The sequence below is a fragment of the Oreochromis niloticus genome, linkage group LG11 (assembly GCF_001858045.2).
Source record: "Oreochromis niloticus isolate F11D_XX linkage group LG11, O_niloticus_UMD_NMBU, whole genome shotgun sequence".
Taxonomy (NCBI): Eukaryota; Metazoa; Chordata; class Actinopteri; order Cichliformes; family Cichlidae; genus Oreochromis; species Oreochromis niloticus.
In genome coordinates this window covers 10,410,836-10,436,817 of record NC_031976.2, presented here as the reverse complement: position 1 = coordinate 10,436,817, position 25,982 = coordinate 10,410,836, and the positions used below count along the sequence as shown (strand labels likewise).

General features: G+C 38.3%; 1 protein-coding gene across 1 annotated transcript; it reads right to left on the bottom strand.

Annotated features, from left to right (window-relative positions):
- Nucleotides 1-735: 735 nt before the first annotated feature.
- On the bottom strand, nucleotides 736-25,422 carry ddc (dopa decarboxylase). The gene is made up of 14 exons (XM_005450577.4): nucleotides 25,267-25,422; nucleotides 19,025-19,232; nucleotides 18,616-18,729; nucleotides 18,377-18,496; nucleotides 15,551-15,685; nucleotides 14,234-14,377; nucleotides 13,606-13,672; nucleotides 13,200-13,294; nucleotides 11,738-11,805; nucleotides 9,790-9,866; nucleotides 5,253-5,272; nucleotides 5,069-5,167; nucleotides 3,136-3,237; nucleotides 736-2,206 (listed from the first exon to the last, which is right to left on the bottom strand). Exons 2-14 carry the CDS (start codon nucleotides 19,223-19,225, stop codon nucleotides 2,006-2,008), a joined length of 1,443 nt encoding a protein of 480 aa, XP_005450634.1. The 5' UTR covers nucleotides 19,226-19,232; nucleotides 25,267-25,422; the 3' UTR covers nucleotides 736-2,005.
- Nucleotides 25,423-25,982: the final 560 nt, after the last annotated feature.

The window sequence follows — 25,982 nt, the reverse complement described above, 5'->3', positions numbered from 1 at the left end:
TGTTGCTGTGTCATAGTTGCCTGTAGAATTTATATTTATATTTTTGAAGCAAGCAAATGAACTGGCCAGTAATACTGACGAGTAATCAGGGACTAAGAAGTAACATCTAATACTGAATCCTCATTTGTATTTATAGAAGGCCGGCCTTTGTCCTCAGGGATTAAGATGCTCAGAGGAGGCTGATTTGCAAGACATGCTGTGTGTGTGTGTGTGTGTGTGTGTGTGTAGAGCAACAACAACAGTGCCATTTCTGGACTACTGGCAGGTCAGTTTATCCCCTGACTCTTTTCATGGCATTGGAATAACTGCAGAACATTGCTCGGCATTGTCCTGTTGAAATAAGTTAGACCAGGGGTGTCGAACTCTAGGCCTCGAGGGCCGGTGTCCAGCAGGTTTTAGATCTCACCCTGGGTCAACACGCCTGAATCAAATGATTAGTTCATTACCAGGCCTCTGGAGAACTTCAAGACATGTTGAGGAGGTCATTTAGCCATTTAAATCAGCTGTGTTGGATCACATCTAAAACCTGCAGGACACTGGCCCTTGACACCTGTGAGTTAGACCTTCCCTAAAGAAGACGTCACCTGGAAGGCAGCATGTGTTGCTCCTAAAGCTGTATATATAACTTAGTATATTCACACATGTGTGTCCATGTCACGTACCAAAATGCACCCCATACCATCAAAAATCAGATTGTATTTTAAACCTTGAAAGGTATTGACAAGTGACACCGTGCAGACTACAGCAGACTTTATTCAAATAAACCATATCACTCCATGCAGCACAGTCTAGCCAATGAGGAAACACTTGGGTCAGACACAGCCACTGACGTTAGCACAATCATCTGAAATTACAGCAATGCGTGGTGCTGTCAGAGCACAGATTTCTAAATCCCCTGAAAGGGCAGGTGTAAAGGGTCAGGTTAGTGCAAACTATAATGGTTTGGCAGGGGATTTAGTTACATTTGATCATTATGAAAATTTGTCTCAGATCTCCAGGTTTTGAAAATATATAACAGGACACTAAAGTGTGGAATCTAAAGCATCCTATATTTCTGGTACATTCAAATCAAAGACAAACACCAAATCAGTGATACACAGAAAACAGTGAGCGAATATTTAATACATTTGCATAATTTAGGTTTTAAATTTTCATCTTAATATTATTTTTCTGTCTGAGCACAGAAATGTAATGAAAATTGAGTTTATTTGAATGTACGACAAAGCCTCAAAGGAGCATAATTTCACTTTAGTGACTGAGTGATTGTCTTGTACTGCTGTTGGGGAATACTGGCCAGCTGTCATAAGACACAATATGAATCAATAACATATAATCAGCCCTAATCTGCCGTTGTATATTAAAAAAATACTACTTTTGCAAATTAGTTAATAAATAAGTGAGTGCACTTAACCTAATCACTAGGATATTATATTAGAAATCTTTAGCCTGACACTTCATGAAGCCCTCCATGTATCACTCATTAATATATTTGGAAGCAGTTTCTGAATGAGCACCTAAAAAAAAAAAAAGTTGCAGACAAACACTGAGTCAGAAATTCACAAAGTGCGCAATACATTCTTTGCAAAATAATTTAGCCTCAATTCAACCACACGAAACACTGAATTTACCCCCAAACAAGTTTTACACACAGAAGACACAGAACCGGCATAGACAAGTGCACTGTGATGTGGACAATAACATGATTAGTGATCCGTGAGAGACAACGTGGAGTCAACAGAGGGAGAAAATGCAGATATAAAATGTTATTTTTGGAACTCTGCATATGTTTTTGTTGTTTTTTGTCATAATTTGTGACAGTGTAATATTTACCACTGTTAACTGGACTGGATTCTTTGCTGCAGACAGAAGGAGAACTGCCTGTTAGATAAATTACTCCACTTTGCCTTTATGACATTTTACATCTGCAAAACTCCATCAAACTTCAGTCCCAACTTTGGTTGTCATTCAGGGATCGGAGTGGACGACCCCTTTTCCAGCGTTTTGGTTAATGACTGGCCTCCTGCAAAAGCTCAAATGTCAGTTGCGTGATGTGCTGCCATGCTTGCTGGATGTGATGTGACTCAGTAGAGCGTGCACAGATGGCAAAGCGCAGGACAAAGCGGCCTGAGAGCTGACAAGGCACCAGATGGATCTCTCTGCTCTTGGTGATCCTTTTCAGCAACTCTTGGTTCAGTTCATTGGAGCCCTGAGAGGAGAAAGCAAGGAAGAATTACACCAGCTAGGCTTTGTGCCATGACTATTTAATAATTAGGTGACTGGATTAAAGTAATCACAGTCTTGACAGTCAAATTCCCATAGACAGGGAGCTCTGATATATATTTACTTAGAAATGCATTGCTAGCTTTTCTAAATAATACCCTCAGTGTTATTGAACTATTTTGTCTCCAGTTATTTAAGTCCACATCCTGACTTTCCAGGCTATTTTTCAAAATGGCATAAAAAAGGATTTGTCTTTAGCTGTCGTGTGCTTGTTGTAGCTCTGTTACTAATACTCTAAATTTTTTTAAATACTGTTTAAATTATTGAACACAAAGTTAAAGAGAGTTTCCTCCAATCATTTTCAAAGTTCTCTGACACTTTATTGCACTTTCTCCAGATTAAATAGGTTTTGGTAACAGTTTTACACCTGTTGTTGGACACAACTTGCAGTGCTTAAAAATGTTCTTTAAATTATGTCGATATTGAATCAGTGATTTTAACAATTATAAGAAGAATTTGTCAACAAGATCAAAACATGAGTTCACAATTTACTTAACTGTAATGTTTAACATGCAATTTAGTTATCAAGAAGTTGCAACATGTGAAACGTTTTCAGGAACAAAATAAACTCGGTTGGGATTTTGCTTCAGGGAAAGTGTAATTTACATAACTAATGTAGGCTATGTTTTAGTATTTTTAAAATTCACAGGAGAGACAGAAATGTCCTGAAATCCTACCATGTACCAGAGATCTCGATGAGTGAATTTAAAGGTCATTTAAAAGGACCTTTTGAAAAGAAAATCTGTTTGTTGCATCATGTGATGCTAATATGTAAACCTTTGAAGTTTCTAGGTGACTTTTTTTTACTTTTTGTGACCACTGCAGAGATCAGATAATACTGTTGGGTGCTGTTACCTTGAGCCTGAAGCAGACCAGTCCCAGGACAACTTCAGCACAGATCTCAAACCTCTTGTCTGCTCGCACCAGACTCTCAAACTCCTTGGCCAGGGCCACTTGCTGTAACAGAGGATGTGAATTATTCATAAATTGTTCATGAAATGCAAATAAAAGTGAAGTTTTTTTTAAACCAATAACCTTTTTAAAGCATTTGCTTTAAAACAAAAAACAAAAATCTTTTACCTGCAAACAATATTCACTGTAATTGGTATTATTTTCCACTAGATGCCAGTGTTGTTTGTTACATAGCCTCGTGCTTTAGGCCAAAGAGATTGGAAGACTTTTTCCTTGTCATTCTTAATTAAAACCTTTCGTTTTTCTTAGCAGAGCATCACTGCTTACTGTGAAGTAAATGCATTCATCACTAACTGCATTCATCTGATTAAACAAGCATGCAGTGTGATATTTCACATTAGAAGAGACAATTCCTGGTGAGCTCATATCAGACAAGTTCAAAATTTGTACTCAGCACCCATGAAATAGCCTTTATCAAAGTCTGCTCTGAAAATGTCATCTCCCTCATACTGATTTTTCTAAACACTGCACTTATCAAAGATGCTCCTAAAGTACAATTTATCCACTGAAGATCAAAGACTCTGCTGATGCATGCTGAAATGTGTGTCAATACAGTTATCCCAGTTATATCGTTGAGCTTCCACTCAACTTTTCCAGCTGGTAAATAAAGCCAAACCTCTGGTATAAACGGCCAACAATTGCTTGACCGTCATCTTGTTTCTTAAGTCCCAGCAGATAATCCAGTATCACTGTATTTGATTACAAGCTAAACTCCAGTGACCTCACTTCCTGTCCTACTGCTGACTGTATGCCAGGCAGAACTTTTTGTACATGCTATTCATATTTTGCGGATTCAGATGGCTGCAGGGATCGATTCTGCTCCTGCCACTTTATTTGAAATGGAGCGTAAACACAAAACAGGCTGATTTGATTGACAGAGCAGACTGGAAGAAGAGAGAGCGAGTCAGACAGGGGTCATGCATCAAAAAGAAAAGATGAAGAGAAAAGGCATGTGCAGGGTTGGGAAAGGAAATGTAGTTTTAAATAGAAGATACAGGACAGACATATATGACTGCAGGGTTAATTATGCCGATGAGGAGGGAGGGCAATGGCGGGACTTTAGTGGTAAGGAGGATTAGGAGCAAAGAGTTCTAGGAAGCAGGAAGGCGAAGGTATTTCCCATAAAGGCATATATGATGTCCTGAAGTGCTTTTTTTTTCTTTTGGAAGTGACTGAGATGCAGAGAAGGGGGGGTTTGACAGATAAATGGAGATGACACAGCAAAGTGAGACTGATACCAGTGGCACCACTGTTGGTACAAGGTTAATCTTTTTACTATATTGAGGATAAGAAACACAGGTTAACAGGGTTACAAAGCCTAAATTAGCACTAACACACTGCTGCTTCTTAAAGTAATTGATCTGTTATTTACATCAGCTCTCACACATTATGGGGAATAATTCTCAGTAATCCCTGCACAGCTAAATGAATGGAATGGATGAAATCCATCCATGCTCTTCTGTTTTTCTTCTGACACACAGTCAGAGAGACTTTATTTATCCCCAAGGGGCAATTAAGATAGCCTATCCCACCTGTCATAGGGTGAGAACCTGGAGAAAACCTACACAGGAGAAAATATACAAACACCTGGATTCAAACCCAGAACCTTCCTGCTGTAAGGTGACAGTGCTAACCACAGCACCACAGCACCATCCACGTATGAAAACATATATTTGAATTAAGAAAAAGTCAAATAAATTATCCTATTACTTCAAATTTTGACCACGAATGCCACAAATTGAAGAAACCCTTCACATCCCCAGGAACAGACACATTTGCCGATGCTGAGTGAGAGATCATTTTCCTGCGTGCTTACCTTGCGTATATGAGCTTGCAGACCTTTGAGCCCATACATGCGAAAGACAAACCACATCTTCAGTGAGCGAAATCTCCTTCCCAGTGGGATCTGCCAGTGCTACAGGACAGAATTGGATAAGGAGAGAAGTTATTACCAAAATGTTCAAATCATGATTATTAATTATGATAATAATTCATCTTACCCGATAATCTGTGACCAGTCCTGTTGAGAGAAAAACAGATAATGTTGTCTATTACATGTGCACAGTCTTAATTTTAAATAAAACCCCTTTAAACTACTGGTGTCAGCCAGCCTGCTTCCTGGTTAATAAGAATCGTAAGTGCAGTCAGTGCATTTCTAATCACAGACTAAACACGTTTTGCACAAACAGAATAGGCGATAATGGCATTTTATAAGATTATGAGATTTATAAGACACAAGATCTGTATTTTCTGGATGTAAAGCAACACACCACAGATCACAACGACTTAACAAAGCTCTAACATTAAAACAACCCTTTTAGATTCAAAATCTATCTTCTATAACAGCTGCTTTTTGCTATTATCTTAGCGTACTCTTGATTGTCCAGGTGTTGCTGTCACTGCGCTCAGTGCCTCTATCTCACTAATCACAGGTAGCTCATCTCTGCAGAATGGATGTCTGTGTTAGCCTGCGCTAATAACCACTAATTAGATTGAAGAGTCCAGAGTGCGTGAGCAAACGCTTTTGTAAGGTGCTTCACAGCGGTGGGAGGCACTGCAGCTCTCAGTCTTTCTCTCTGTCTGCTTGACAAGTAAATTACAGTGAAACTCTGAGCCCATCTGCAGGCTACAGGAGAATTTGCACAGACACACAAAGTAGAAGCAGACAAAATTGTTATATAGGAAATTCTTTGATTATATCTTTATAGTTTTTGTTTTTATTCAACCCAGATAGCAAGACGACATTGAATCTATGTTGATTTTTCATCCGAACCGTCGTATATGGTCGGGGTTGAAATGCCAATGTTGTAACAACATTGAAATACTGTGGTAAACCGACGGTCTTACTATAGAGACGTTGTAACGATGTTGATTCACCGTTGTTTTTTTGTCATTGATATTTGATCTATTTGTAGTCGACCAGGTGACAACAACAACGTCGAGAAAACGTCTATTTATAGTTGACGATCATTCGGCTCCGGTCACCATCAAAAACCATCGATTTGTAGTTGAGCATTAAATTGCATTGCAACTGATCGGGTATAAAGTACCAGAGAAAGTAGATTTATTGTTCATTTGTTATCAATGACTTGGTCTAGTTCACCAGCTTTAAAAAATCGTGTCTACGTGCAATTTATGTATAGTTGACCGGGAAATTAAAGCAGCAATCACTTGGACTATTCCGCAGCACCCCTCTCACATTGGTACATCCCCCCAGGTATTCATTGTCTTCTACAGTAGAGCGGGACATTTGATTTACTCTTTGACCGGAGAAGGCATCAGTTCATGCACTGCACTGGCCTGCACCACGATTAGTATAAGGTAAGAATGAATGATTTTTTTTTCCTACTCGTTATTTCCATGTTTGCATTTGAATAACAGTAAAAAACTCGTTAATGTTGTACGAGTTTTTTTTTACTGTTATTTACGTTGCTCCCACAAAATGTGGGAGCCCGAAATTGTGTCTACTTCTTACAATCCGGCAACAAATAAATTGCACTGCGAACAAAGTATATCAACAAAGAAAACATTTTCGTTTCATAATTTCTTCGTTATATTCCCTTACAAAGCTAGCTTTAACGCTTCGAGTTTTCCTTTGTTCTTGCCGTCGCCTCGGGGCTTGACCCAGACTTTCGCTCTGTAGTTGCTTAAAATTCTAAATCTGTGATATATGATTGATAAACGTAAAGTTAACTGTATAAACGTGTTCAATGACTTTGTTACTTTTGATGATTGGAGAGCACTCGCTTCAATTCGCACACGAAAACTTTAGACTCAGTTTGAATGCTCACGCAGCATGCCCACGTGACTGTACGTTGCACGCGTACATGACTTTCCGTTTGTGCCTTGAATAATGAATAAGGGTACGTCCACACGTACCAGCGTATTTTTGAAACCGCTGATTTTTCTATGCGTTTGCACCTTTTGTCCACACGTAATTTATGTCTGGCCGTATGTGTTTGTATTTCCAGGCACATTTCACGAAGCAGAACGCAGTCTTCAGAGATATCCACGTGAACGCTGTGATACGTCTGACCTTCAGTCCGAAGAAGAAACACAGACCAGTCTTAAAAGAAAGCACAAGTAAAACCTTTTTATTCACAAACATATCTTTGATTGTTAAGAATTTATGATCTTGTCTTTTATACATATCTGTGGTGCTTGCATACAGCAATATCACCACATAATAGTATAGTCCAAAAAGTGGAAGTTTGTAAACTTTTTAAAAATGCAAAGTCGTGTACACTTGTGCACTTCAAAAATTCATTGTATACTGTACCTTCTTGCATGTCTCTGTTTCCTGTGTGTGTTGTTAGAAATCAAACTAACTTTAGGAAACAATATGCCAAAAGCATATTTACAATTACTTAAGACCGTTTTTAATTTCTTTTCTTTAGACCAAATCCCCTGTACACATATACGGACTCAGAGGATGAGCAGCCTACAAAAAAACGGTTTCCCCAGGCCCCTCGAGTGAAAATACCAAGTAATAAAATACTGTCTAGTGTCTGTGTACATATCTGTGTCTGACACGAGGAAACTTTTTTGACAAGTTGTCTGTATTCTTAAATACTTAAAAAATTATCTTTTTCTAAACAGCCCTCATCACTCCGCAGTCTGCCCCCCAGCCCACTGATAGCAACCATCATAATGCCACACCCAGCTTCCGGCACCTTTCGCCACTCCGGCACAAGCCGACACAGCTTTGCGATCTCGCCAGCATGCAGAGTCTGATGTCTTCCCTATAGATGGTATGCTTTCAAAAAAGCTTTAAAGCTGCATCACAATGTCATTGTACTCTTATCTAAAAAAAACCCCAATTTATACTCCTGAATGTCATCTTGTTGTGATTTTTTTTTTTTTTTTTTTTTTTTTTCTGTAGATTCCAGAAAAGTTTGAAAATCTTGGAATTTCACAGTTTACATGGTATAACAAATATATGTGACAGGCAAAAACTAGTAAACAGTTTTAGCAGTTACAAGAACTAACAAATGAATATCCAACAAAAGGGAATAGAAATACATTGTACTGCCAATACTTTATTCTTTGTATGACTTGAAAATCAGGCTTTAGGGAAAACTAAATGACATGTTTCTATCATCAATTACATGAAGTAAACACCAGCTCTTGCATACACATTTAAGACATGAGACACGCTAATTCCATCTCATAAAATGTGTCTATAGGTGAGACGCTTTGCGTTGATTGGTGCTGCTGGACCACACTGGAGGTGCGAGTCCGCCGTGTAATGGTTTATGCCATTACAAAGGAGCTGGCCTCTGTACTCAACTGGGCAGGGAAAAAAACCAAGGACCAGACAAAGCAAAAAAGGGCATTTAAAGAGACAGCGCTGTGCAGATGCATATTTGGTAAGTTTTAACATTTATTGTAGTTTTATGAGCCTAAAGTGAACAATAAAGGGATCAATTGATGTGCTGGGTGCGTTTCACATTTCCTATGTCTGGTTTTTGCTATATTACTTTGTCTTTCTTAATAAGACTTTCATGTCCGGTTAATCTGGAGATGGAGTCTTTGGTCTTCGGCTTGTTTTGTCCTCGGGTTGTACACTTTGTACAGCCCGAGGACCCCATGTTTTCTTTTTTCTTTTTTTTTTTTAAAGGATACACGGCACACCATGCTAAGACATATCACATTTTCAGCTTATAGCTCTTTGGGAATCAAATGCGGCAGTTTGCTGATTTCCGCCTGGTGACTTTCATGTTTATCAGCCTAGGAGTTTACATACTTTCTCCCTGCTGAAGACAATTAACAAGAGCTTATTCATGTGCTCTAATTCCCTTTTTTTGTCTTTGTTTTTTTGTGTGTGTGTCTATTTTTGTCCTAGATGGCCTGGTGCAGCAGGTAGGGGCGAACTCTATGTCTGAGTTGGTCTTTGCTCAAGCAGTCCAGAAATGGCTCAGATATGCTCCAGATCGTACGGGTGGCGCGCAGGACGCACATCATCCATCCCCATCCCGGAGTAAATAATAAAAAGTGACGTGAAACATAGAAATGTAAATAGGAAACTTTGTCTTTTAATAAAGTATTTTGCAAATGATACATGTCTATTGACCTTTTTTGTTTTTTTGTTTTTTTTTCAATAAAAAGCAACTGTGCGAAAGAGGTGGAAAATCAACACCATAGCTCAACAGTGTTTCAATATCAGAATCTGACATTGTTTCAATGTCAACAGTGTTAGAAAATATAACGTAGAATCAATGTCAGGTTTCAACATTGATTCAACATCAAAACCTGACGTTGTTTCAACGTTAAAAATGGGTGCAAGAGTGACGTTGGGTCAACGTCACACTTCAACGTTGCTTCAATGACGTCGCCTGATATTGACTCAACATTGTTTCAATGTTTCCTTGCTATCTGGGAAGTCTCCAAGACAGGACCACAGTGTACCAATGGAATTTGGACATAAATACTGTTGACTTCTAGTAGGATATAAGTGAAAAATATTTCGTTCTGTTAACCCACAAAACAGTCTCAGTCCCACTGAATAGCTGCGAGCTTTTCAGTGAAAATAACTACCTGATTCCTGGTTTTCATGTTTCAGGTAAAGGGGTTCCATTTTAAAGGCTCCAATGATGTCTGCTCTCTCCTTCACCCTGTGGACAAGTGTTGACAAGACAAAAACGGCTTAATAAGGCATTAGGCTCTAAAAAAAATGTCCAAAAATCACACTATTTAAAACATTTGTATCAAAATTGAGTGTTTTACTTTACTGGTGGGGGTTACCCAGAAAAGATTTTTAGGAAAATTCCACTTCATTTCATCAAATGAGTTATTATATATGGTATAGAAATAATACTTAAACACTTTATTAAAACTTGCCTTTAATGACCTTTTGGCTTTTGGGGGGGGGATTTTTAAGGAAATCAGCATGTGCTTTATGAAACAGTATGGTTTCCTCGTAATAGTTCCTGCATAATTTGGAAATGAGCTTTGGTTCATTATCCTGTAGGAGGAAACTGTCTCCAGTTGAGCAGTTTCAGAGTACAGGATGGGACCGTGATGTGGTCAATTTCCTTTCGCTATCATATTTTTTCTTTCATGCCTATTAAGTGATTTTCTCAAGCATTTATTCATTTATTTTATTTTGTAACTTCGCTTAAAAGATCAACATCCTGATATTTCCTGTTGGCTTGTTGTTTTGCCGATATGATTCAGTGAGACTGAGATTTTAAGACCTGTTAAGTGTCTGTTTTTGAAACCAGAGACTCTGAAGCACTTTTGTAGTTGCTCAGCTGTGCACCTGAGTGTCCCACTTCTCCTTCTACTCTGGTTAGAGGCAGGTCCTCAGTTTTGTCTAGTCTGGCATCTTCATGTGTTGATATAATGGAACGCTGGTTACTGAAAAACCCTCTGTATGTCTACATATTTACAATAAATACATGTGTGTGAATTATTTGGGTATATATAATTATATCCATTTTTATATATAATAATAATAATAATAATAATTCCCTATATATTCTATACCCAAATTTGAGCCAGCGCACAGGACTTCTCTGAGAAGTCAGAAATTAATCAAACATAACATTTGATCACTACACCAGAAATCCTGAATGTAGATTTATCAATAGTGGCACTTTTTTTCACCACCATGTAAAATGCTGCTATTAGCCCATCCTTGACTTGTTCTTCCTCAAGATAAGCAGTTTACTGTACATTTACCCGGAGACCACTTTGATCATTTTAATTTTTTTACATTTTCTGAGGGGTATCTCACATTTCTTAATGTAACTGTGTGCAACAGTGTTGCTTTGCCATTTTTTTCTCTGGTGTTCTTAAACAGGAACTGATCCTGTTTTCTTACAGCAAAGTCGTATGCACTCTTTGTTAGTGTAGCCATGTGAAGCTGAGACAGCCGTATTTTGCTCAGAATACAATTTGAATTCCTGCGTTTTTAAAATAGTTCTAAAACTTTTACCCTTTTTAATAATTTCCATGATTATATAAATATGAGATTTTTGATGTGCCCTCAGGCATTTACACCCTAAACAGGACACCTTTTTTGAATAAGGTGATTTTAATGATTTTAAACAACAGTGTCAGACAACTAAAACATTAGGCTGTCTTATTGGTAATATTTTTATATTGTCAACAGTAACAGAGTACGAGACAGGCAACGGAAAAAGTTTTTTAAGATCCTCTTCCTCTAACCACGTGTTGAGTTTCCAACTTTTTCCATCTTGTGAAACACATGTCTCGTTTTGTGGATGCTGACAGAAGAGGCAGGTGGAAGGCGTGGGTCTATTTTTACTGTGCAAATGACTGAGGTGTAGATGGATATCAGTAGTCATTGTTACTTCATGGCAGCATGTGTCACTGTGAGGTGAACTTGAAAAAAAATTCTGGAAAAAAACAAAACAGTACTGGATACTATAAATGGTGTGTGTAATGCTCCCTTTTTTACCCAAATAATACTTGTTTAACTATTGCTGCTGTCATATCAGGTGTGTGTTAGACATCTTACCACATCGCAGAGCAGTCAAAGTTGACTAAAAGCCACTTGTGTGGGTTGAAGTTGAAAGAGTCTGCAAACTTTAAGATAAAACCAAAAAGGTTAGCCATGAAGCCACAGTGCTAAATCTTTCACTCACATTTATAAAGATCAAAACAAATCAGCAGAATGTCAGTTTAATATTAAAGTACTGAAGTTTGAACAAAGTGACCGGAGACCAAAAAATCCTGTAAAAATTGTATTTTTGCAAAACGCGCTCACTAATACACGTTTATTTAGTGTTACCAGTGCCAAGAAAATCCTATCACCAACATTATTATCTAGACTGAAGGTGTCACAGTTGAAATGCGAAAAGAGGAAGATCCAGCCATCAAGCTCACAGATACACTGGAAATAACCCTTTCCTGACAGGGCTTATTCAAAGAGAGACAAACCAGTCTTAATCTGCTCTCATCTTTTTGTTGGCTATCTTCTGTAATATCCTTTTCCCTACCTCCACAAATGCAATAAGACAGCGCAGAGAGACAATGTGATATAAACCCCTGGCTGACAGTTGCCATGCTGACTGATTCAAAGTGGGGGGTGGTTGCTTCCTCGTCCCCGTCATTCATATCCTAGCAACCATCACTTCAGCAGGGCTGCTCTCTCATCCAAAAAGGACCGGGCTTCCTCTCCATGCCCTCATCCAGTCATTTTCACTGACCTCATAATGATTCAAAGTTATGCAATAGAACTACGGTGCTATAAATGAAATCCAACTATTGTTACATGTGGCTTAAATACATTTTTTTGTCAGTGACATTTATATAATATTAGAAATTATATAATGATGTGTTTCAGGCACAAACCCAAAACCAGCACTAGAAACAGCCACACTGAAAGAGAGGATGAAACAACAGCTGGTCCTTTTACAGTTAAGTCTGTTTTTTCTGTGTCTCCACCAACATTGTTTGAACTTGTGTGTCTAATAAACAGTGATATATAAAGGTCTAACGCTGCCTCAGGAAATTACTCTGTCCTTATCTCTGCGTCTCTGCACAGCTTGGGGAGCAACAGCTGCCTCGGCAGCCTCAAAAGGCAGATTGATGCTCAGCGGTTTATGCTGATTGTTCGGTCTAACACTCAGCCCTGCACGCTTCCTCCTTGACATTAACGTTATGCCCTTTTCAGACAGTATACGGTTAGTGTTTGCTTTCATAGATGAAACGGCCGATACTACACGTGCAATCTGGCAGGATAGGTTTAGCACCGCCTAAATTTCTGACCACAATTAAACCACATTAATCACACGGAACCACATTAGTCACTGTACCGGCAATGATTAGAGTTAAAATCATGCCGTGCCACTTTTGTGTTGGAGGTTCTTGTAGCAATCGTGATTGTAGAACCTTGAACAGGACTAAAACATTGCGGCTAAGCTTAGTCATGGTCTTAGTGCACTACATGAACATGAAAACTTGTACGTTTTACTCACCTCAACACCGTTCAACAAAGGTCTAAATTCTGGGCAGACGAATGCACTCCCAGCATACGCCGCATCAATGTGCATCCACATATTTTCCTCATTACCTGAACAAGAAAAGGAGACGTTATAAATGTTTGAAAAACAAGACTGTCTGTCAGTTTATTTCTAACTATCTGGGGAATCGTTAGAGTATAGATAACTCCTATTACATATACTGGACAATCATAAAAATGAACTGAGATTATTCAGAAAATTGACTTTTTTGTTCTTTCTCAGCAAATTCATTAGGTGCATTTGGCATTTCTCTTCCTGGTCTAATTAAATCAAAGCCACTCTCAATGTGCTTATAAGGATTTATTTGTGTGCTACAAAACAGAAAAAAACGAGTGTGTGCAGCAGCGACTTGTTGACTCACATAAGGGCCCCAGCTCAGTGAGGTGATCAAAAGCACAGGAGGGAGTGGTGCCCAGCGTTGCACAGAACTGAAACATACAAATAATGGACACACCAAAGTGCCGTGTCTCCTGTGTTTCCAAATTTGACTGTCACAACTGTTACACATTACATTTCAATAATTTTATCCAAGAAAACAAAATACAAGTCTGTGGTGCAGCTGCTGTAACACATTGCTTTCATATCAGTTTCTAAAACATAGATTAAAGATAGATTATCATTCCTGACACAGCGATGATTCAGAGCTGCTGCCTTCTCTTTAATATTGTTCACTGATAGTGATCTGTAGGTCCAGATGAGCCAGGGATTATTGTCCTTAACTGGATAGACATACATATTCAACAGAAACAATGTTATCCTTCAGCAGAAGCCTCAGGGTGTATACAGCTGCATCACAGGCTAATTGTATCATTGTGGCTAACAGCTGACAGACTTGTTGCTCAACTGCTTGTAAGCTTTAGTAGCAAAAGCAAAGCAATGACAAACGAGAATTTAATTCCAAACTGTTAAAATGTATATTTTTTGGTTGCTGTATGTGTCTTTCTGTGTGATAGTTAAGTAAATGCATGAGGAGTTTTGTCTTTTCCTACATAGAAAGGGATGAGTCCAGCTGCTTTGTCCTCCTCCACCATCTTCTTAAGCATTTCCTTTCTGACAGCATAATGGTTATCTGTAGGCACCTTCCTCATCATGACTGCTCCAATCAGAGCAGCACGCTCCACTGAAGAATGAGCCTTAGGACAAAAGAGATCCAGCTCAAGTGAGAACAACAATTCAATCAAGTTCTTGGAACACCTGCTCCGCTTAGTAGCTGCATAAAGCTACCATGCAAACAGCTAAGTTCAACTTTATGGATACAAAATAATTTTATCTGATTATTATACAGGCAAAAGGTCAGAATAGGATTGTGCACATGCCAAGCCTCATAGCAATTAATTGCAGACAATCAGCTTATTAAAACAAACTTTAATTTGTTCAACACGGAGCTGGTACAATGTTAAGTGGGGCTGAGTTCAAACAACAAAGTACTATAAACTGCACTGTATGAAGTCAAGTATCATTGTAAGTGACTCAAAGTATTTTAGTCAAAATTAGCTGTGATGTAGTTTTATGCCATTTGATTCATGCTGTAAAATTTAAGTAACACAAACTAAAGATGAAGATTTATTTCCTTTGCTTAATTTGTTTTTGGCTACCAGTGCGCAATACTTAACAGCACAAATAATCAATTTTGAATTACCTACAGGAGATTACCACTAAACAGATAACTATTCACTTTGAAAAAAAAAAAGCATATGTTGGATGGATTTGTTGCTCCTGAACAGGCAGTAGACAAAAATCGCTGATCTCCCTGTAAAGGTCTGTGTGGCCCTCAGGCGACTCCCTAACACAATCACAAAGTCAGCCTGGTATTAAACCTGATCCGAGCGTGCTAGTGCCTGGCTGACCCTCTATCTTTCTAAATTGCTGTTACTGACGTAATCGCTGCCGTCACATGGACTGCCGTTTAACTGAGTCTACTTGAAGAAAATCTGTGTTTGTAATGCATTTCATTTATCTTTATGTCACAGTTGCGTAACTTAATATATCTGCAGGTATATAGTTTTAAGCTGTTTTGAAGTATAGCAAAGCTAATAACTTGCATGTGAACTTTAGATAAATGTAAACACTGTGACAATGGTTCTTCACAGTTGTAATAATAAACCAGCAAATATTAAAATGAAGAAAAAAAACAAACTAAAATGTAAGTAAAGTCAGTAATTTTGACATGAATGTAGAATTATGGACATGCATCAAGGCAAGTAATCGCATAGTTTATATGGAAGTAAAGTTGATCATTTTGATCACATCAGGAGTTTGCATCAAATAACAGAAGAAGAATAGTAGAAAGTATATGTTGTTCTTACCTGGTCAGATGTGTATGCCACCAGCTTGGAAAGGATTTCAGACTCAGATTTTTTGGCATTGATCGCCTGGACCCGTCTGACTGCTTTACAGCGTGCAGCGAGCAAAGACATCAGGGTGGCCTCACTGGCAGTTCCCTGTTGAAGAATTAAGGAGGTTGTGAAGCAAAGCCTTGCTGCTGTGGATGTTATTTGACCTTAAAAAAAAATCAGATGCTATATGGTTGTCAGTCAACGCCAGTCATCCTTTTGTTTACAATGGACTGTTGGAGCTTAAATATTGGTTTTTAAAGGCAGGGTTTCTGCAGGTGTTCTACAAATTGTCCAGAATGTTGCTGCTGTGACACCAATTCTATCTTCTTTGCACTGGTTCCCTTTAAAATTTAGGGTTCAGTTTAAGATTTTGTTGATCCGTTTCTTAGCTCCTAATAGTCCAACGCCTCCCTTTATTATTGAACCACTTCATCTGTAACTGTTAGATCTTAGATCAGCAGATCAGTCCTTACTGACTGTACCTGGGTTCAGGTTAAAGACAAAAGGAGAAGACAGCGCTTTTTTTTTTTTTTTGTGACTTTTGTTTTTTGAAAAGTGTGATGTAAGTAAACTTTAATTTTTTACTTGTAAAAATAAGGCATTTAATTATTATTTATATTTTGTTTTAGAATAATGAAAGCTATTAATAGAGAATTTAATTTCCATCTTTAAACCCTAGAAGATATGTTATGCATGTCTATATAGATTTCAATCTGGGATATCTGTGGTCCTCTATGAAAATTATTTAATGATAAGGATGATAAGGATATCTCTTTTGTTAATGAACTTTGTCGGTAGGAAACTTTGAAAAACTTTGTTTGATTAAACATGTAAGTTTTTGTGCTGGTGGATAGTCCCTTTGACTGCATGACTCATGTCTGGACCAGAAAAAAAAGAAATTTGGAAATTGTTGTTTGAAAATACTCATCAGCCAGCCAGCTGATACAGTGGCAACTGTTGGAGCTGGATAATAATAAAGTGAAGCATGGCTTCTAAGGTGTGTGGAGTCATTATCACATGGAGATCAATGAAATGTTCAAATCACCCAATCAATAGGCACAAATCAGCAGAAAGAAATTACATCAGTGGTTTTTAAATCAAACTTTTGTCTCTGACTAACTCCAAGCAATGAGTGTGAGGCTTGAAAATCACTTGTGCTAGAGAGCTTGGTAGAAGGCTTGGTTGAATGTGATTTTAGGATTTTGGACATTCATATAGATCAGTAACTGGCTACAAGGACATCTGAAATGTGAAGATTTTGTAAATATAATAATAACAACGCAACCTTTCACCAGAAGCATTTTGTAAGTATTTTCAGATATGAAGGCAGGAAGCGCTAACCAATCACAACTCTGAGAGCTTGTGCAATGTAGTCATCATGAAGGAGTTTAAATCTTTCTGCCTAGTCAGGTGGTAAAACTGGGTTTATGACTCTGTGTGTAGAAAGTTGCCTTTTTATTTTAAAAGGCTTTTAGGGGTCCCTATTCCTCTGTAACTGAACACACCATGTAACAAACTGTATTATGAGGCAATGTGGAAATCACTTTAGGCTTTGGGACCATATCTGAATGCACTGAGTATCCTGGTTTGCAAATATATCAAGAACTTTGGCCTTTAAAACATAATCAAGTGTACTTCCTATTCATTCTCTTATTACAAATCACTACTAGGAGCATGAACACACAATGGGTTTTGAGCCACTTGGGTTTTACACTTTTCCACCTTTCATACACTCTGCTGTACCAATAGGAAAATGTAGCCTTTTATTTTTCATGTATATTTGAGTCTATCTTTTATCAGCTGAAAAGAAGAACAGAAGCCAAGATGTAGTACTGCTAAAGATGAACTGTGTAGTTTGAAGAATTTAACATATTTTGAAATAAATGTATAATTGTCACACACACAAACATACACACACTTTTTTAAACTGAAGCCATTAGTCAATTAGCGCATGTAATCTTTTTAAGTAGTATTTTTCTCTGTCATTCTCATGATTCATACGGGTTAAAAAGGGAACTCTAAGGTCACCAGAGGTTTTTTTTAACCATCCCACTTCCCCTTTGTGTTGGTATAAGGTTTATAATAATAGGTCTGCAACGCGCTGTCACAACACTCAATTAGCCTTGCTGCAGCGAGAAGAGCCCCATTCGTTGCCATAGTGAGCTGGTAAGCCGTGCTAAAAAAGGAGAGAGGCAAGACAGAAACAAAAACACGATGAGCCAGATGAGCACGCACACAAAAAACACGCCCTCACACTCAGGTGGTCACAATAGAGGAGGCATGAAATGATCTGTCATCAGAGTGTGCTCTCATGCTCCACCATTCAACATCCCATTAACACACACATATATATAGAGTGTATCCTCAGCTATTGCTTTCTGTATTTCTGTCGATGGAACACCAAACTAATGCTTAGCCTTTTTCCACACGAAACAATCCCAGCACCATCATTGTCATCTCTGCCTGCCTGTGGATGACACATTAAAAGGCAATTTCCTGCCAATTTTCTGCTGGATTGAACCAGACGGAGGCAGAGACAACAAATCAATAGCGTAAAAACTGGTGATGAATATGAGCACAGAGGCAACCAGGTTATTTGTATATACATAAAGACTTTCAAAGTCAATCTGCCCCGAAACTTTTAAACAATAATATGTATAAAAGTGTCAGTTAGAGCCACTGATCTTCAAACTAGTGTTAAAATATGCAGAAGCTGGTTGGACTCCTTGATAGTGGTAGCCAACCAAGTGTTTGACCAAAGCACACATGCAATGAACACATGCAAATGACGGTTACCTGAATGACACCACCTCCACGGCCATGTGTCCCAGCTATAAAACACTCAGGCAGCTGAAGCATCTTCCCAAGCCAATCTAACATCACTGTCTCCAGCTCGGTGCAAGCTGGGCTGGCGGCCTGAAACCACACGGCCAAAATGCAAATGAAAATGTCAAACACTTCAGAATTCGCATATAGACATGGACTAATTTTGAAATGCTGAGTCAGATACAGGAACACAGAAAGGTTTTAGTTACCCAGGAAAATCCAATGCAACCAATAGCTCCACAAAGCATGTCGGCCACCATGGCAGGGTAAGAGGATGCTGCTGGAAAGTAAGCAAAGAAGTACGGGCTGTGCCAGTGGGTGACCTGGAAAAACACAAAACATAGTACAAGTGGTTATCTAAATTATTCTTATTCCTTATTTTGAACAGCTAATTGACCATCCTACATGGCACAACAGATCAGCTAGTACTTATATCCTGCAAACAACCCTTTAAAAAGCTGAAGCTTTAACCAGCAACCAGTTTTTACCAGATCATCTACTAAATTTAAACTGCTACGCCAGAGTTGCCTGTACCTCAGAGATATCTAAATTACAAATGAATACCCCAAAAATGTATATAATATATATATATATATATATAATATATATCCAGCTGACCCCTGGCATTATGACCCTCTCGACGTCTTTTATAATGTCCTCGTAGCTTTCAGGCTCCAGTGGTGCCTCATTGGGGATTAAAGAGCGAAGATATCCTGGTTCCAAATCTGGGTAGACGGGTCGCTTCTCTATGTTTTCTAGGTAGTCGGCCACATAGTCTACCATCTCTTTGCCTCTGCGTCGAAATTCTGCTGCGTCCATGGTACAACTGTAAGACAGCACAGACACTCATTACCTTTCAGTTTTTGTTGTTGCTTTGACTGCTTGTAAATGATTTTGGTGTGTTTTCTCATTCAAATTAAGACACTACAGAGTGGTACCAAATATTTAAAAGAGCAGCTATATTGGCGCACACAAGTTTAAGGTTTATGATGCTAAGTTATGTCCTGAGTGTTTGATCATGAGGCATTTAAAATACATAAAAGTAGTTAAAAGTTACATTTAGTGACTCATTAATAAATACATATACACTCACACTCACTCAATCATATACACTTTATTACCTGTACTGGCTTAGACCCTCTTTTGCTTTCATAACTGCCTTAATTCTTTGCTGCACAGATTCAACAAGTTGCTGGAAACATTCCTCAGAGATTTTGAGATATTCATATGTTTAAGCACACAGTTCCAGCAGATTTGTCAGCTGCACATTTAAGATGTGAATCTCCCTTTCCACCAAGTTGTCCTCTTTGATTGAGAACTCGATGTGTTCAAGAAACCAGTTTGAGATGAATAGAGCTTTAGGGCATAGTGCGTTATCCTGACAGTAGTGGTATGGTATCTGACGTAGTCTTCTGCTGCTGTAGCCGATCTGTTTCAAGGTTCAATATGCTGTGCATTCAGAGATGCTTTTCTGCAAACGCTTGTTAAAATAAGTAGTTATTTGAGTCATTGTTGCTTTCCTATTAGCTTTAAAGCGCCTTGCCATTCTCCTCTGATCTCCGGCTTCAGCAAGGAACTGTAACCCAGAGAACTGTCTGTGTGCCTAAAGGCTTTGACTTGTCGTTATGTGATTACACGATTAGACATTTGAATCAGTGATTATATGTACAGTATATGTACTGTACATACTGTATATAAGCACACACATTCTGGATGGATCATGTATATATCTACCTGCTTCATGTATATATCTACCTGCTTAGCACTTTTAATTTTAATTTTTATGTTTATTTAAGCGTTGTCTGACAGTATGTTTTGCACTAAGTACCACAGCAATTTCCTAATGTTGTAAACCTGCTCAACATTTGGCAATAAAACCCTTTCTGACTCTGATTCTGATATATTTGTCTCATCTCAAACTCTAATTCTATTTTTAGAGACAGCTCAGGGTTCAGTATCTTAGAATCAGCTTGGCCACCTGAGCATTTTTATACATGCCTCAAAACTTGATTAATCCTGGATTTGTGTAACCACACTCATTCATGTTTTTCTGATTGTTTTCTTCTTTTATTTTAAAACTCAGTTTATTGAGTTTTTCATAGGGAATAGTTCTTCCATTGAATAATCGTTACAGATGTTTAGAGTCAAACAACATCCTGGCATCTGGATTTTTAACATGGGTCAGACATGGATCCCAGGTCCTTTCAAATGGCTTAATACAGCATTACTGGCCAGGATCACCTTAATTTCTTCCAAATTGAGAGAATAAAGGACCTCCCCAATTCAGCCTGTATACAGTAAGTAGGTGGGGCTGGAGATTTCCTGTTTAATAGCATTAGCTTTCTGGCCAGCGGAATTGTGAAAGCTTTTAAATTTAGCAGGAGTGAAAGTAGTCTCAGTGAAGAAGGTCACTCTCTGAACAGGGCAGTCATGGCATTAGGAGTAAAGTCCCTTCCAGTTAAAATGGACGACGTTTAAAAGATTTCAGACCAGAAATCATGGCCTTTTTCGCATAGAGGAAACACAGCATCAAATATTTTGCTTGCTGAGCTTTAGCATAGGGAGCTTGATGTAGGATTTGACATGGGACAAGATTGTGTCTGTTCATTCTGACAGTAAAATGAGAAATTCATTTTGTATTTATCCTGGCAGCCATGGAAAGATTTAGGAGTAAGTATTTCTATTTCTATTTATTTATTTATTTATATAGCACTTTGGTCAACACCACTGTTGTAATTAAAAGTGCTGTACAAACATCCAAATTACGCAATAAAATAACACACAATAAATAGCAATATCAATTAACATCAATGCCAAATAGCTAATAACAAATGAATAAGTAAAAAACTCATGCAGTATTAAAAGCCAGTGAGCAGAAATGTGTTTTAAGATAGGATTTAAAAAGGTTGAGGGTAGGACTGGTAGGAGCCTGTCTAATGTGGAGAGGCAAATCATTCCACAATTTAGGCTCCACGACCGCAAATGCACGATCACCTCTAAGAGCCAGCCTCAACCTTGGTGTGGCCAAGAGCAAAAGATCACCCGATCTAAGAGCTCTCGGGAGAATATAAGGCTGCAGTAGGTCTGACTGATACCCTGGGGCCTGTCCATTCAGTGCTTTATAAGTCACCAATAAGATTTTATAATTGATTCTAAAACGTACAGGGAGGCAGTGAAGCGAGGCAAGCACCGGGGAGATATGTTCATGTCTCTTCGTTCGTGTCAAAACAAGCAGCAGCATTCTGGACCAGCTGGAGCCTTGCAAGACAAGTCTGACTAATGCCTACATATAAAGAATTACAATAGTCCAGTTGGGATAGGATGAAAGCATGAATTGCCCGTTCTAGGTTTTTAAAAGACAAAAAATATCTCACCCTGGATAAAAGCCTCAGTTTAAAGAAAGACCGCTGTACAACTAAACTAATCTGTTTCTCAAAGGTGAACTTATTTTCAAATATAACCCCCAAATTTTTAGCATGCGATTTGATAAAAGGTTCTAAATTGCGAAAATTAAAATGTGAGGTTCTAGAATTGCAACTTGGTCCAAAAACGATCACTTCAGTTTTATTTTCGTTGAAAGGAAATTAGAGGCCATCCAGGCCTTAACTTCGCTGAGAGACTGAAATAAAGGTTCTAGGGAGGCAGAACTGTTTCTCTTTAGCTGAAGATAGATCTGAGTGTTGTCAGCATATGAGTGAAAACTAATATTATATTTCCTGAAAATAAGACCCAGAGGCAACATATAGATAGAGAATAGAATTGGCCCCAGTACAGAACCCTGGTGAACACCGCAAGTAAAGGGGGCCGTGGAAGAGGTAAAATCTCCAATCTTCACTGAGAAAGTCCTATCAGAGAAGTATGACCCAAACCACTCTGATGGAGTGCCTTTGATGCCGCAGTGCTCCAACCGAGAGATCAAGATGCTGTGGTCAACACTATCAAATGCAGCGGTCAAATCCAAAAGCAAAAGCACAGCTGAGTCGCCTGAGTCAGTGGCTAGTAAAAGATCGTTAAGAACTTTTAAAAGTGCAGTTTCAGTGCTATGGAAAGCTTTAAAACCAGACTGAAACCTCTCGAGAACATTGTGACCATATAGGAAAGATTGCAGCTGAACAAATACAATCTTTTCTAAAAAATTTTGACAGAAATGGGAGCTTTGAAATAGGCCTGAAGTTTGCAAGAACAGAGGAATCGAGATTAGGTTTTTTAAGCACTGGTTGCACAACAGCATGTTTAAAACAGGCTGGCACAACACCTGATTTAAGACTGCTATTATAAATCGCTAAAATGTCAGAACTGACAACCTTAAAAATCTTTTTTAAGAAATGTGTTGGAACAACATCATTAGAGAGACAAAGCCAGAATTAGAGATCTTAAATGGTAAATTTTTAACTGGATCATCTTTTGCTTCCCTTCTAAAAGCAAACACCGCATTTTTGCCAAGATTTGGTTTCCATTCAGAAATTTAACTAAATGCATTTAAGACTGAAAGGGCTGTGAGGACCGAGCATGACAGATCGGACAAAAGTAACAAAAAGGTCATCTCTGTACAGGGCCATGCAGATGACCCATGGTATTTCTGATTGTGCCAGGCTCATAACAGGATCAGACAGTAACGCAAAGGGCTGCCTTATAGATTAATATAAATGAGAATATTCAGAATTTGAGTCATTTCACTCAAAAGCTGCCTGAGGGGAAATGTATGGTAATATCACCCATGAAACTAATTTTTCCCCAATCCCAATCTACTCTGTCAAACGCCTTCTCGGCATCCAGAAGAAGCATCCAGCTTTAATATGAATTAAAGCTTCTTGTAGAGCAGTTGGAGAGGAGTTATAAACCATACTAACCAGTTGGTTTTTTTAATCAATGAGATACAATCCTGGTTCAGAGTTTGAGGGAGTATGCCTGTATTAAATGACTAGATAAACATCTCTAGCGGATCTGAGACCGCCTGCTTCCAAAAGGTTTTATCAAGTTCAGCCTGGGCTTTCACAGCTTTGTGAAGATTTACCTGCAACCTCAACCTCGACTGGTGTGACAGGACGCTCCAGTTTAGATTCTGATCCAGAGCAGGGGTGTTGAAACTGTTTCAAATGATAAAGTATCTTGAAGCAACAGTTGTTGTGATTTGGTGTATATAAATAAAATTGAATTGAATGACATCAAGTCATTTTGCACCCGAAAAAACATTCCTGTCACAATGTAAAAGCCAAAATCAGTTTTGGGGAATTATCCTTTATTTATCTACATAAAAGGTATCACTGACACTAGAAATGCCAAGTTCAGCAGAAATGGCATCAATAACATCCCAGTTTTATGAAGATTTTAATGCAGAGTCATAAAGACACTTTTATACATAACCCTTTCTTAAATCCTGTTGACTACAGTCTATTTCCCAATATATGCAAAGACAGACATTTAAAAAAAAACACTCAGAAACATCAGAAATGGGCACAAACCTGGCAGCACTGATAAAACCTGTCTAAAAAGGGATTTTTCATTGCATTTGGGAGCAAGACCCACCTTTCTGTCAGAAATGTGCTCCAAGAAGATTATAAACCTCCCAGCAGAATCAGAAATGCTTTTACCATGAACAAAGGGAGAACCTCTACAGTATGTATAAGAAAAGCAACATCTCTTAATTTACTGGAAAACGATGAAAGATATGCTTTTTCAACACAGGTTCTTTTCAGTCTGGTATTATCTCTGAAATGAGTTTCCTACAAGTAAAGTATATGACAAACAAGGTGCTGTAAATACTAGAAAACTTTACTGTGTTTGACTGGATTGTTAAGGACCTTACATTCAAGCAAGCGAACTTAATATTCCCACCCATGCTAGATGGTGATTTCTTAAGCTGAGCCATAAAGAGACAGAGATTTCAACATGTGACAGGAACAATAAAAGGAAAAGACAAGAGAGAGGAAAAAAGGAAAAGTACAAAGACAAACAATTCTAAATATACAAGCACACTTAGCACAACAGGAGCATCTATACAATTATGTGTGTTACTGCCCACAATAAACCAAAACAAACTGTAAACAATAGAAGAGACAGCGATGTCATTTTAAAAAAAAAAAGAAAAGAAGAAAAGTTACATTTTTTATGTAAATAGAATAAAATAAAATACTAGATATTCAGCAGCAGTATGCTTCAAGTAGAGCACTCCAGAGACAGTAGCAGCACAGCACATAGCTGATGCTACATGCTGGAGATATGTGTAGTTTTAAGACAGAATATTTAGGGGTTTTTTTTGCATCTGCCAGAATAACAGCTACACGTATTCCTTTTTCAATCCTGCTTATTTTATACAGACACTGAGCCACAGTCGTTGAAAATGTGCATTGCTTGCACAACTTAAATGTTTGTTTAAATCTCTCTGAACACATTAAACCAGCCCAAAAGCTCCATTTTCATTCACTGTATGGAGTACAGGCATGGCTTCATAATAGTGTCAGTTTCATAAATCTGTTCAAACCAAGCCACCATCAAGACTTCCTTGTTCGTGTTAACATTGAATTATTTCAACGCATTTAATTTCCATTTCACATGTCTCACAGTAACAAGCAAACCTTTTGCAGTCCTACAATAAATGAATAGAAGCACAGGAACACAAGCTTTAAAGACACCGTATTTGAACAGAATTATTGTCAAACTGCTGATTCAGTGCCACAACTGCATATGAACATTGCCCCCTGAGCTCCACTACTGCTATCATTCAACAAGTGTTTCACCCTGCAGGTCTCTGTCCCTTGTTGAGAAGCAAAGCCCTTATCCTTATCCCAAATAGGATTAGACATGTTGCATGAATATATGTGTGTGTGTATGTGTGTGTGTGTGTGTGTCTGTATACTCACATCTACAGGTGAGCTTCAGCTTCAGCAGCGGTGTTTGGATAGTGGATCTCTTCCTTTAGCGTCCACAAAGAGACCGACAGCTAGGCATGTGGTGAGTGTGTTTGTGTGTGTGTGTAAGCAGGACAAGAGACATTTGCTCCTTTTATCTTGCCACTTACCACCCTCATCCCACCAACCCCCACCAGACCAGCCAATGGGAATGGGGCTCATGGCCAACGCAAGAAAGACTGATTCACAAGGAGTTCCTGGAGCTGCTATTACCATGTCTCTACACACACATGTACGTTGCACTCGCGCACACAGTGCATACAAACACACAAAAACAGGCACTCAGTCTTTTTACATATATTTTTACCACATGCTCTAAATGTACACAGATATAGACATAAAGACATAATTAGCACTAAAATAATGTGCACATAAAGATAAAATAAACAACTAATAACAAAAATGGTGTTAGTAATTAGTAATTTTATGATAACGCAAAAGTTATAATTTTATGATAACTTTTGCACAGGAGGTACAAAGGAAAAGCCTTATGCATCCAATTTGAAACCACCGCTAAATAAAGTGGTTGTTTACACAATTTCTTGGAAACCACACTGAAAAATATTATGTTTTTCTAAATCAGCCTGGTGTTATTGTTTTCATTTTTGCTCATTATGAGCTGTCCATGTGTGTTACATATATGATGTGGAAATCAACCTGAAATAATT

Coding starts and splice junctions, on each gene's coding strand:
- ddc (XM_005450577.4), bottom strand. CDS start 19,225: ATGGACGCAGCAGAATTTCGACGCAGAGGCAAAGAGATGGTAGACTAT. Junction 18,730..19,024: donor AGAGGGTCATAATGCCAGGG/GTCAGCTGGATA, acceptor GTGTTTTTCCAG/GTCACCCACTGGCACAGCCC. Junction 5,168..5,252: donor GACTGGTCACAGATTATCGG/GTAAGATGAATT, acceptor TCTGTCCTGTAG/CACTGGCAGATCCCACTGGG.